The sequence below is a fragment of the Theropithecus gelada genome, chromosome 19 (genome assembly GCF_003255815.1).
Source record: "Theropithecus gelada isolate Dixy chromosome 19, Tgel_1.0, whole genome shotgun sequence".
Taxonomy (NCBI): Eukaryota; Metazoa; Chordata; class Mammalia; order Primates; family Cercopithecidae; genus Theropithecus; species Theropithecus gelada.
The window spans coordinates 16,092,089-16,104,486 of record NC_037687.1 but is presented as its reverse complement, the minus strand read 5'-3'; the positions used below and the strand labels follow the sequence as shown (position 1 = coordinate 16,104,486).

Below are 12,398 nucleotides of genomic sequence, written 5' to 3'. Positions count from 1 at the left end.
GACTCCGTCTCAAAAAAAAAAAAAAAAAAAAAAAAAAGAATGAATGTGCTTCTAAAATATTCATCCTTAGCTGGGCACAGTGGCTCATGCCTGTAATTCCAGCACTTTGGGAGGCCAGGCAGGAGGATTACTTGAGTCCAGGAGTTCGAGACCAGTTTGGCCAACATAGTGAGACCCTGTCTCTACAAAAAATAAAAATTAGGGCTGGGTGCAGTGGCTCATGCCTGTAATCCCAGCACTTTGGGAGCCCGAGGCGGGCGGATCACCTGAGGTCAGGAGTTTGAGACCAGCCTGACCAACATGGAGAAATCCCATTTCTACTAAAAATAAAAAATTAGCTGGGCATGGTGGCACATGCTTGTAATAATCCCAGCTACTCGGGAAGCTGAGGCAGGAGAATTGCTTGAACCCGGGAGGCAGAGGTTACAGTTAGTCGAGATCGTGCCATTGTACTCCAACCTGGGTAACAAGAGCAAAACTCCATCTCAAAATAAATAAATAAATATAAATAAATAAAAACTAAAAATAAATAAAAATAAAAATAGAACTAAAAAAAACCCCAGATATCCGAAACATCTGCCGAGGGAGGATCCCTTGAGCCCAGGAGTTTGAGATCAGCCTGGGCAATATAGCAAGACCCCATCTCTAAATTTTTTTTTTTTTTTGAGACAGAGTTTTGTTCTTGTCGCCCAGGCTAGAGTGCAATGGCAAGATCCCGGCTCACTGCAACCTCTGCCTCCCAGGTTCAAGCGATTCTCCTGCCTCAACCTCCCAAGTAGCTGGGGTTAGAGGTGCCCCGCCACCACGCCCAGTTAATTTTTTGTATTTTTGTAGAGACAGGGTTTCACCATGTTGGACAGGTTGGTCTCGACCTACTGACCTCAGGTGATCCACCCACCTTGGACTCCCAAAGTGATGGAATTACAGGCGTGAGCCACCGCGCCTGGCTCCATCTCTACAACAATTTAAAAAATTAACCCAGTGAGGTTGCACACACCTGTGGTTCTAGCTACTCAGGAGGCTGAAGTAGGAGAATCTCCTGAGCCAAGGAGTTTGAGGATGCAGTGGGCTGTGATCACACAACTGCACTCCAGCCTGGATGACAGAATAAGACCCTGTCCGAAAATAAATAAATAAATAAATAAGGAAGGGAAAAACCCTGTATAGCATATGTCTACTACATCTGAATTGCCAAGCAGCATAATTTGGGGTCAAAAAAAAGATTAAAATAAACTTTTCTTGGTATTTCAGTTTTGAATTCAACAGTTTCATTTTACTCAAATCCATTCTTACTATTGGAACGCTTTGTTATAATGAGTCAGCGCCAGCCATTAGTGTGAGGGGAGCTTGCTGAGGGTGAGGGGTTAAGGAGGAAGAGAAGAGAAGCACAGTTATTGTCAGAGTCTTGATATTTGCATAAATTCCTATGCATAAGTTATGCATAAAACCCCAGACAGGCAACACAGAGCCCATCTGTCTATATTTCCTTATGAACATCCATTACATATGTAAATACCTTTTTTTTTTTTCTGAGATGGAGTATTGCTCTGTCACCCAGGCTGGAGTGCAAAGGTGCAATCTTGGCTCACTGCAACCTCTACCTCCCAGGTTCAAGTGATTCTCCTGCCTCAGCCTCCCCAGTAGCTGGGATTACAGCTGCGTGCCACCACGCCTGGCTAATTTTTGTATTTTTAGTAGAGGCAGGGTTTCACCGTGTTGGTCAGGCTGATCTCAAACTCCTGACCTCAGGTGATCCGCCTGCCTCGGCCCCCCAAAATGCTATTACAGGCGTGAGCCACTGCGCCCGGCCACATGTGTATCTTATTATTGCTGTTAAAGGACAATGTTTGGACTTTCCACTTGCTTCCGAGTGTGTTCTGAAGCTTAATTAAATATTCAAAGTGGCCGGTGCAGTGGCTCATACTGGGAGGCCGAGGTCGGAGAATCACTTGAGGCCAGGAGTTCAAGACTAGCCTGGACAACACAGTGAAACCCTCATCTCTACTAAAAATACAAAAATTATGTGGACGTGCTGGCAGCGCCTGTAATCCCAACTACTCAGGAGACTGAGACAGGAGAATCGCTTGAACCTGGGAGGCGGATGTTGTAGTAAGCCAAGATCGTGCCACTGCACTCCAGCCTAGGTGACAGAGCAAGACTCCATCTCAAAAAGAAAAAAAGAAAGAAAAGAAAAGAAAAAGAAAGAAAAGAAAAGAAAAAGAAAAAGGCAATCTAGCCCCCAGGCAAGAAGGAGGTCTGCTTTGGGAAAGGACTGTTACCGTCTTTGTTTAAACTATAAACTAAGTTTCTCTCAGAGTTAGTTCAGCCTACGCCCAGGAATGAATAAGGACATCGTGGAGGTTAGAAGCAAGATGGAGTCAGTTAAGTGAGATCTCTTTCACTGTCTCAGTCTTAATTTTGCAAAGGCGGTTTCAAGTATGGTGGCGCATACCTGTGATCCCAGCTACTTGGGAGGCTGAGGCGCAAGAATCACTTGAACCTGGGATGCAGAGGTTGCAGTGAGCTGAGATCACTGCAACCACTACACTCTAGCCTGGGTGACAGTGAGACTGTCTCAAAAAAAAAAAAAAAAAATTCAAAGTGCGTAGGTACTTACGAATCGAGACGAAAATTCTGACCAATGTTGAAGAAAAATAAATTGCACGTCTCAATTTTGAACAAGTTGACTTTCATACAAATATTTCACATTCCATAGCATTTTATTTTTATTTTTTGAGATGGAATCTCACTCTGTCACCCAGGCTGGAGTGCACTGGTGTGATCTCGGCTCACCGCAACCTCCGTCTCCCAGGTTCAAGGCATTCTCTTGCCTCAGCCTCCTGAGTAGCTGAGATTACAGGCACGTGCCACCATGCCTGGCTAATTTTTGTATTTTTAGTAGAGATGGGGTTTCACCATCTTGGTCAGGCTGGTCTCGAACTCCTGACCTTGTGATCCACCCACCTCGGCCTCCTAAAGTTCTGGGATTACAGCCGTAAGCCACCACGCCCAGCCTACTTTTTTTTTTTTTTTTTTTTTTTTTTTTTTTTTTTTTTTTTTTTTTTGAGACGGAGTCTCACTGTGTCTCCCAGGCTGGAGTGCAGTGGCGCGATCTCGGCTCACTGCAAGCTCCGCCCCCCGGGTTCACGCCATTCTCCCGCCTCAGCCTCCCAAGTAGCTGGGACTACAGGCGCCCGCTACCGCGCCCGGCTAGTTTTTTGTATTTTTAGTAGAGACGGGGTTTCACCATGTTAGCCAGGATAGTCTCGATCTCCTGACCTTGTGATCCACCCGCCTCGGCCTCCCAAAGTGCTGGGATTACAGGCTTGAGCCACCGCGCCCGGCCTTTTTTTTTTTTTTAATTGAGACGTAGTCTTGCTTGGTCACCCAGGCTGCAGTGCAGTGGCCCAGTCTCAGCTCACTGCAACCTCAACCTCCCAGGTTCAAGTGAGCCTTTCACCTCAGCCTCCAAAGTACCTGGGACTACAGACACATGCCACCACTCCTGGTTAATTTTTGTATTTTTAGTAGAGATGGGGTTTTACCATGTGGGCCAGGCTGGTCTCAAACTCCTGGCCTCAAGTCTTCCCCCTACCTTGGCCTCCCAAAGTGCTAGGATTAGCAGGCCACTTTGAATATTTAAATAAGCTACAGAACACACTCAAAAAGTGAGTGGAAAGCCAGGACATTGTCCTTTAATCGTAATAAGATATTCACACATGTGACCAGATGTAGTGGCTCACACCTATAATCTCAGCCCTTTGGGAGGCCAAGGCGGGCAAATCACCTGAGGTCAGGAGTTCGAGACCAGCCTAGCCAACATGGCAAAACCCCGTCTCTACTAAAAACACAAAAATTGGCTGGGCCTGGTGGTGCATAACTGTAATCGCAGCTACTCTACTCAGGAGCTTGACGCAGAAGAATCACTTAAACCCGGGAGGCGGAGATTGCAGTGAGCCGAGATCCCACCACTGCACTCCAGCCTGGGCGACAGAGCGAGACTCTGTCTCAAATAAATAAATAAATAACTTAGTGTGAATATCTGATTATCAGATTGTATCTGATTATATTTAAGAAGAATGGGCCGTGCACAGTAGTTCAAGCCCGTAATCCTAGCACTTTGGGAGGCTGAGGCGGGTGGATCACAAGGTCAGGAGTTTGAGACCAGCCTGGCCAGGTCTGGTTTTTTTTTTTTCACAGACCATTGTAAAAATACAAACATTAGCTGGGCATGGTGGTGTGCGCCTGTAGTCCCAGCTACTCGGGAGGCTGAGGCAGGAGAATCGCTTTAACCTGGGAGGCAGAGGTTGCTGTGAGCCAAGATCACGTCACTGCACTCCCGCCTGGGTGACAGCGAGACTCTGTCTCAAAAAAAAAAAAAAAAAAAGAATGGTTGTGGTTGTGGGTTGGTTATTCTATGGTGATGCATTATGGAAAGAAATTGAGAGCGGCTAATTTTTTTTTTTTTTTTGTAGGACCCGATATTTGTGGATTTGATATCAAGAAAGTTCATGTTATTTTACATTTCAAGAATCAGTATCACGAAAACAAGAAACTGATCAGGTGTAAGGTAACTGCTCTTGTATTCAAATAAATGAGTGTTAACTCTTGCCTGATGATAATTAAGTTTAGAGAAATTAGTTTTGATAGTAAAATACTTAACTGAGCCAAGGATGGGTCTTTGTAAACATACCTCCTGTTTCCGGTTTCCAGTGTAGGGGGCCATCGGAGAGACTTGTCTCCTTTAACTGGTTTCCTGAAGTTTTTACCCCATCAGAAGGGCACTCTCATTTTTTCTGTGAGCTATGACATGTCATCATTTGCCCTATGAGGGTTACAATAGTACAGTCACATTTCAGCCACATCCATCCTCATTAATGAATGAAATATTCAGGATGGAGAAAACATTCTGGAGAAATGGCTGGGTGCAGAGGCTCACACCTGTAATCCCAGCACTTTGGGAGGCTGAGGCAAGAGGATTGCTTGAGCTAAGGAGTTCAAGACCAGCCTGGGCAACATGGCAAAACCCTGTCACTACAAAGGATACAAAAATTAGCCAGGTAAAGTGCCAGAAACCTGTGGTCCCAGCTACTTGGGAGGCTGAGGTGGGAGGATCACTTGAGCCCAGGAGGTCAAGGCTGCAGTGAGCTATGATTGTACCACTGCACTCCAGCCTGGGTGACAGAGCAAGACCCTGTCTCAAAAAAATAAATAGGCTGGGTGTGGTGGCTCATGCCTGTAATCCCAGCACTTTGGGAGGCCGAGGCGGGTGGATCACGAGGTCAGGAGATCGAGACCATCCTGGCTAACCCAGTGAAACCCCACCTCTACTAAAAATACAAAAAATTAGCCGGGCGCGGTGGTGGGCGCCTGTAGTCCCAGCTACTTGGGAGGCTGAGGCAGGAGAATGGCGTGAACCCGGGAGGTGGAGCTTGCAGTGAGCCGAGATCAAGCCACTGCACTCCAGCCTGGGTGATAGAGCGAGACTCCGTCTCAAAAATAAATAAATAAATACATACATACATAAACAAATAAAAATAAACTGCATATTTAGACTTGCATTAAAGCATGGAGGGTTAGTCAGGCACGGTGGCTCATGCCTGTAATCCCAGCACTTTGGGAGGCCGAGGTGGGTGGATCACCTGAGATCAGGAGTTTGAGACCAGCCTAGTTAACATGGTGAAACCATCTCTACTAAAAATACAAAAATTAGCCGGGCGCGGTGGCTCAAGCCTGTAATCCCAGCACTTTGGGAGGCCGAGGCGGGTGGATCACGAGGTCAGGAGATCGAGACCATCCTGGCTAACACGGTGAAACCCCGTCTCTACTAAAAATACAAAAAAATAGCCGGGCGAGGTGGCGGGCGCCTGTAGTCCCAGCTACTCGGAGGCTGAGGCAGGAGAATGGCGTGAACCTGGGAGGCGGAGCTTGCAGTGAGCCAAGATCGCGCCACTGCACTCCAGCCTGGGTGACACAGCGCGAGACTCCGTCTCAAAAAAAAAAAAAAAAAAAAAAAAAAAAAAAATACAAAAATTAGTGGGGTATGGTGGTGGGTGCCTGTAATCCCAGCTTCTCAGGAGGCTGAGGTAGTAGAATTGCTTGAACTCGGGAGGTGGAGGTTGTAATGAGCTGAGATTGCGCCACTGCACTCCAACCTGGGCAACAGAGTGAAACTCCATCTCAAAAAAAAAAAAAAAAAAAAAAAGAAATTGAGGGTTTAATTCTTACGCTTTTCCCCTAAAATGTGCAGGTTGATGGCTTCACACACCTCTACACTCTAATTTTAAGACCAGATCTTTCTTACAACGTGAAAATTGATGGTCAGTCAATTGAATCCGGCAGCATAGAGTACGACTGGAACTTAACATCACTGAAGAAGGAAACATCCCCGGCAGAATCGAAGGATTGGGAGCAGACTAAAGACAACAAAGCCCAGGTGTGAATTTTTCCTGGGCAACTCTAGAAAGTGCACAGATATAGTTTGTAAGTACCCAGTTACTGGACCATTGCTGCATGGCTGGTAGCCACGATGGCAATATTGTAGCACCAAATGGCCTCCCCAGAGCACACACTGCAGACCAGCCACATTGCTACACATCTGAAGGTATCGTAAAAGAGTATTTATTGCCGGGCGCAGTGGCTCACGCCTGTAATCCCAGCACTTTGGGAGGCCGAGGCGGGCGGATCACAGGGTCAGGAGATCGAGACCACGGTGAAACCCTGTCTCTACTAAAAATACAAAAAATTAGCCGGGCGCGGTGGTGGGCGCCGGTAGTCCCAGCTACTCAGGAGGCTGAGGCAGGAGAATGGCGTGAACCCGGGAGGCGGAGCTTGCAGTGAGCCGAGATCGCGCCACTGCACTCCAGCCTGAGCGACAGAGCGAGACTCTGTCTCAAAAAAAAAAAAAAAAAAAAAGAGTATTTATTTATTTATTTATTTGAGACGGAGCTTCACTCTTGTTGCCCAGGCTGGAGTACAGTGGCACAATCTCAGTTCACGGCAACATCTGCCTCCCAGGTTGAAGTGATTCTCCTGCCTCAGCCTCCTGAGTAGCTGGGATTACAGGCACCCGCCACCATCCCCGGCTAATTTTTGTATTTTTAGTAGAGACGGGGTTTCACCATGTTGGCCAGGCTGGTCTCGAACTCCCGACCTCAAGTCATCTGCCCACTTCGGCCTCCCAAAGTGCTGGGATGACAGGCGTGAGCCACCACATCTGGCCATTGTCATCGCTTTTTGCACCATCATTTTCACTCTAGCCACTACTTGAAGTTTTCCACACCACTGCTCCTCTCCATAGCATGGAGGAAAGGGCTAAAGTCATATGGCAGGTTAGGGAGAAAAATCTAGGCAGTGTGGTATTGCCCTGAAGTCCTCAGTGGCATTGGAAGCACCAAGCACTTGGCCTCCTGACGACCAAATTGAAGAAGGGAAGGGGACACTGGGACAGGGGTCACCAGCCTGTGCCTGCCACTTGGCATCTAATAATTTCCTTTCTCAAATCTGAGCATCTGGTTGGGTGCGGTGGCTCATGCCTGTAATACCAGCAGTTCGGAGGTCAAGGCAGGAGGATAACTTGAGCCCAGGAGTTCAAGACCAGCCTGGGCAACAGAGGGAGACCCTGACTGTACAAAACATAAAAATAGTAGCCAGGGGCTGGGCGCAGTGGCTCAAGCCTGTAATCCCAGCACTTTGGGAGGCTGAGATGGGCGGATCACAAGGTCAGGAGATCGAGACCATCCTGGCTAATACGGTGAAACCCCGTCTCTACTAAAAATAAAATACCAAAAACTAGCCGGGCGAGGTGGTGGGCGCCTGTAGTCCCAGCTACTCAGGAGGCTGAGGCAGGAGAATGGCGTAAACCCGGGGAGCGGAGCTTGCAGTGAGCTGAGATCTGGCCACTGCACTCCAGCCTGGGCGACAGAGTGAGACTCCGTCTCAAAAAAAAAAAAAATAGTAGCAAGGTATGATGGCAAGCACCTGTAGTCTCAGCTACTTGGGAGGCTGAGGCAGGAGGATCACTGGAGCCCAGGAGATTGAGGCTGCAGTGAGCCATGATTGCGCTATCTCACTCCAGTCTGGGCAAGAGCAAAACCTAGTCTCAAGAAACAAAAACAGAAGCAACAACAGCAAATATATGAGCATCTGATAGATTTTACTTTTTCCTTACCTGTCTTTGAAGGACTGGGAGAAGCATTTTCTGGACGCCAGTGCCAGCAAGCAGAGCGACTGGAATGGTGAACTGGATGGGGACTGGCCGGCGTCGATGCTCCAGAAGCCCCCGTACCAGGTGTGTGGCCACTTTGCATGATGCCAGGGATGCCCCAGGGATGCCCCTCCCCTGCCCATGTCATTGAGACCACCTCATATGGTTTTTCTGATGCAGGATGGCCTGAAACCAGAAGGTATTGATAAAGACATCTGGCTCCACCATAAAATGAAGAATACCAACTATTTGACACAGTATGACCTCTCGGAATTTGAGAACATTGGTGCCATCGGCCTGGAGCTTTGGCAGGTCATTTGGTTTTAAATTTACTTTAGTTTGTGTGTGTGTGTGTGTGTGTTTTGTTTTGTTTTTTTGAGACAGGGTCTTATTCTGTCACCTAGGCACGATTCTAACTCACTGGAGCTTCAAACTGGGCCCAAGCAATCCTCCCACCTCAGCCTCCCAAGTAGCTAGGACTACAGACACAAGCCACCATACCCAGATTTTTTTTTAAGAGATGGGGGTCTCACTGTGTTGTCCAGGCTGGTTTGGAACTTCTAGGCTCAAGTAATCCTTCCACCTCAGCCTCCCAAAGTGCTGAGAGTTGTTGTTGTTGTTGTTGTTGTTGTTGTTGTTGTTGTTTTTTTTGAGACGGAGTCTCGCTCTGTCGCCCAGGCTGGAGTGCAGTGGCGCGATCTCGGCTCACTGCAAGCTCCGCCTCCCAGGTTCAGGCCATTCTCCTGCCTCAGCCTCCGAGTAGCTGGGACTACAGGCGCCCGCCACCACGCCCGGCTAGTTTTTTGTATTTTTAGTAGAGACGGGGTTTCACCGTGTTAGCCAGGATGGTCTGGATCTCCTGACCTCGTGATCCACCCGCCTCGGCCTCCCAAAGTGCTGGGATTACAGGCTTGAGCCACCGCGCCCGGCCTGTTGTTGTTGTTTTTAAATGCTTTGGTGATCCCAGCCAGGCATGGTGGCTCACGCCTGTAATCCCAGCACTATGGGAGGCCGAGGCGGGCAGACTGCCTGAGCTCAGGTATTTGAGACCAGCCTGGGCAACATAGTGAAAGTCCATCTCTACTAAAAATACAAAAATTAGCCAGGTGTGGTGGCGCGTGCTTGTAGTCCCAGCTACTCAGGAGACTGAGGCATGAGAATCACTTGAACCTGGGAGGAATCACTTGAACCCAGGAAGTGGAGGTTGCAGTGAGCCAAGATCACGCCACAGCACTCCAGCCTGTGCGACAGAGCGAGACTTTGTTTTTTTTTAAAAAAAAAAAAGGGCCGGGCGCGGTGGCTCACGCCTGTAATCCCAACACTTTGGGAGGCCGAGGCGGGCGGATCATGAGGTCAGGAGATCGAGACCATCCTGTCTAACACGGTGAAACCCTGTCTCTACTAAAAATGCAAAAAATTAGCCGGGCGTGGTGGCGGGCACCTGTAGTCCCAGCTACTCAGGAGGCTGAGGCAGGAGAATGGTGTGAACCCGGGAGGCGGAGCTTGCAGTGAGCCAAGATCACGCCACTGCACTCCAGCCTGGGCAACAGAACGAGACTCCATCTCAAAAAAAAAAAAAAAAAAAAAAAAAAAGAACAGCGACACTAAGTCTCAAAAAAAAAAAAAAAAGTTTTAGTGATCCTAATGTGTAGCCAAGTTTGAGGAACCAGTGCCCTAGAGGGAAAGGATATTCTAGAAATAGATTTAAGCACCACCTACTATTCTAATTGCTGTTACGGTACACTGTACTGAGCAAAATACATCTGTTTCTTTTTGTCACATCAATAATAAAGGCCTTGGAGCCAGGGACAGTGTGGCTCACGCCTGTAGTAGTCACAGCTACTGGGGAGGCTGAGATGGGATGATCACATGAGCCCGGAAGTTCTTTTTTTTTTTTCTTTGAGACAGAGTCTCACTCTGTCACCCAGGTGGGAGTACAGTGGCACGATCTCAGATCACCGCAGCCCCTGCCTCCCAGGTTCAAGTGATCCTCCCACCTCAGCCTCCTGAGTAGCTGGGACTACAGGCATGCACCGCCACACCTGGTAATTTTTGTATTTTTAGTAGAGACAGGGTTCCCCATGTTGGCCAGGCTGGTCTTGAACTCCTGACCTCAATTGATGCACCTGCCTCAGCCTCCCAAAGTGCTGGGATTACAGGTGTGAGCCACTACGCCTGGCCAAGCCCAGAAGTTCAAATCCAGCCTAGGCAACATAGCAAGACCCCATCTCTAAAAAATAAAAAATGTCACCTGAGCTTCATATATTTCCAAAGGAAAAAAGAAATGAAAAATAAACAAATAATAAAGAGTAAAAGCATAAAAATGAAGGCCTTATTTTCATCTGCAGGTGAGATCTGGAACTATTTTCGATAACTTTCTGATCACAGATGATGAAGAGTATGCAGATAATTTTGGCAAGGCCACCTGGGGCGAAACCAAGGTATGAAGCATGTGATTAACTCTTCCTACATCACTAATTTATTTGTGTAAACTTTTTTTTCTTTTTTTTTTTGAGATGAAGTCCAGCTCTGTCACCCAGGCTGTATGTAGTGCAGTGGTGTGATCTCGGCTCACTGCAACCTCCACCTCCCGGGTTCAAGCGATTCTCCTGCCTCAGACTCCCGAGTAGCTGGGACTACAAGCACATGCCACCACGTCTGGCTAATTTGTATATTTTTAGTAGAGAGGGGGTTTCACCATATTGCTCAGGCTGGTCTCGAAGTCCTGACCTCAGGTGGTCCACCTGCCTTGGCCTTCCAAAGTGCTGGGATTACAGGTGTGAGCCACCGTGCCTGGCCCCATATAAGGTTAATATTGACAGGTTCCAGGGATTAGGACATGAAATCTTTTTTTTGAGACGGAGTCTCGCTCTGTTTCCAGGCTGAAGTACAGTGGCGTGATCTTGGCTTACTGCAACCTCCCCCTCCTGGGTTCAAGCAATTCTCCTGCCTCAGCCTCATGAGTAGCTGGGACTATAGGCACGCACCACCACACCCAACTACTTTTTGTATTTTTAGTAGAGACGGGGTTTCACCATATTGGCCAGGATGGTCTCGATCTCTTGACCTCGTGATCCACCTGCCTCAGTCTCCCAAAGTCCTGGGATCACAGGCTTGAGCCACTACACCCGGCCAGGACATGAAATCTTTACAGGCTGTTCTTATTGAGCCTATCCCAGGTGGTGAGGCGGCTTCTAGAAAGCAGGGACCGCCTGAGTACTGACATGCATTTGGCCACATGGAAGCATAATCTCTGGGGCTTTTTTTTTTTTTTTTCCCCGAGACTGAGTCTTGCTCTGTTACCCAGGCTGGAGTACAGTGGCGTGATCTTGGCTCACTGCAACCTCTGCCTCCTGGGTTCAAGTGATCCTCTCACCTCAGCCTCCCGAGCAGCTGGGACCACAGCTACACACCACCATGCCCAGCTAATTTTTGTATTTTTAATAGAGACAGGGTTTCACCATCTTGGCCAGGCTGGTCTCGAACTCCTGACCTCGTGATCCATCCGCCTCGGCCTCCCAAAGTGCTGGGATTACAGGCCTGAGCCACCATGCCCGGTGGGGCTTATGTTTTTTGTTTCTTTCTCCAGGGTCCAGAAAGGGAGATGGATGCCATACAGGCCAAGGAGGAAATGAAGAAGGCCCGCGAGGAAGAGGAGGAAGAGCTGCTGTTGGGAAAAATGAACGGGCGCGAACATTACTTCAATCGATTTCACAGAAGGAATGAACTTTAGTCATCCCCATTGGCTATAAGGATGACTGGTAAAACCTCATTGCTACTTTAATCTATGTTTCAAACTCAAATGTCTACATGGCACTTTGTCCAATTTTCTTTGAAAAGTGTTTCATGCTTCTCGGTGGGGTTGGTTGCATCTCCCCAGTGATGCAGTTGCACTGAGAAGTTTCCTCTTGACAATTCTACACGCTAAAAACCAGAGGCCAGCAAGGGTCTGGCCAAAACCATGATTCCCTTTTCTTTTTTTCTTTTCTTTTTTTTTTTTTTTGAGACAGAGTTTCACTCTTTTTGCCCAGGCTGGAGTACAATGGCGCGATCTCAGCTCACCGCAACCTCCGCCTCCCAGGTTCAAGCGATTCTCCTGCCTCAGCCTCCTGAGTAGCTGGGATTACAGGCATGTGCCACCACCCCGGCTAATTTTGTATTTTTAGTAGAGACGGGGTTTCTCCATGTTGGT

The 12,398-nt window shown here is 48.0% G+C and overlaps 1 protein-coding gene across 1 annotated transcript in view; it reads left to right on the top strand.

The window, feature by feature from the left end:
- CALR3 (calreticulin 3) overlaps positions 1 to 11,994 on the top strand; it is a 21,822-nt gene extending 9,828 nt beyond the window's left edge. The window contains exons 4-9 of the mRNA XM_025366158.1: positions 4,476 to 4,570; positions 6,251 to 6,436; positions 8,183 to 8,290; positions 8,387 to 8,518; positions 10,555 to 10,647; positions 11,796 to 11,994. Of these exons, the coding sequence (XP_025221943.1) occupies positions 4,476 to 4,570; positions 6,251 to 6,436; positions 8,183 to 8,290; positions 8,387 to 8,518; positions 10,555 to 10,647; positions 11,796 to 11,939 (758 nt within the window). The 3' untranslated portion in view covers positions 11,940 to 11,994. The remainder of the gene's footprint in view (positions 1 to 4,475; positions 4,571 to 6,250; positions 6,437 to 8,182; positions 8,291 to 8,386; positions 8,519 to 10,554; positions 10,648 to 11,795) is intronic.
- The last annotated feature ends 404 nt before the right edge of the window (positions 11,995 to 12,398 follow it).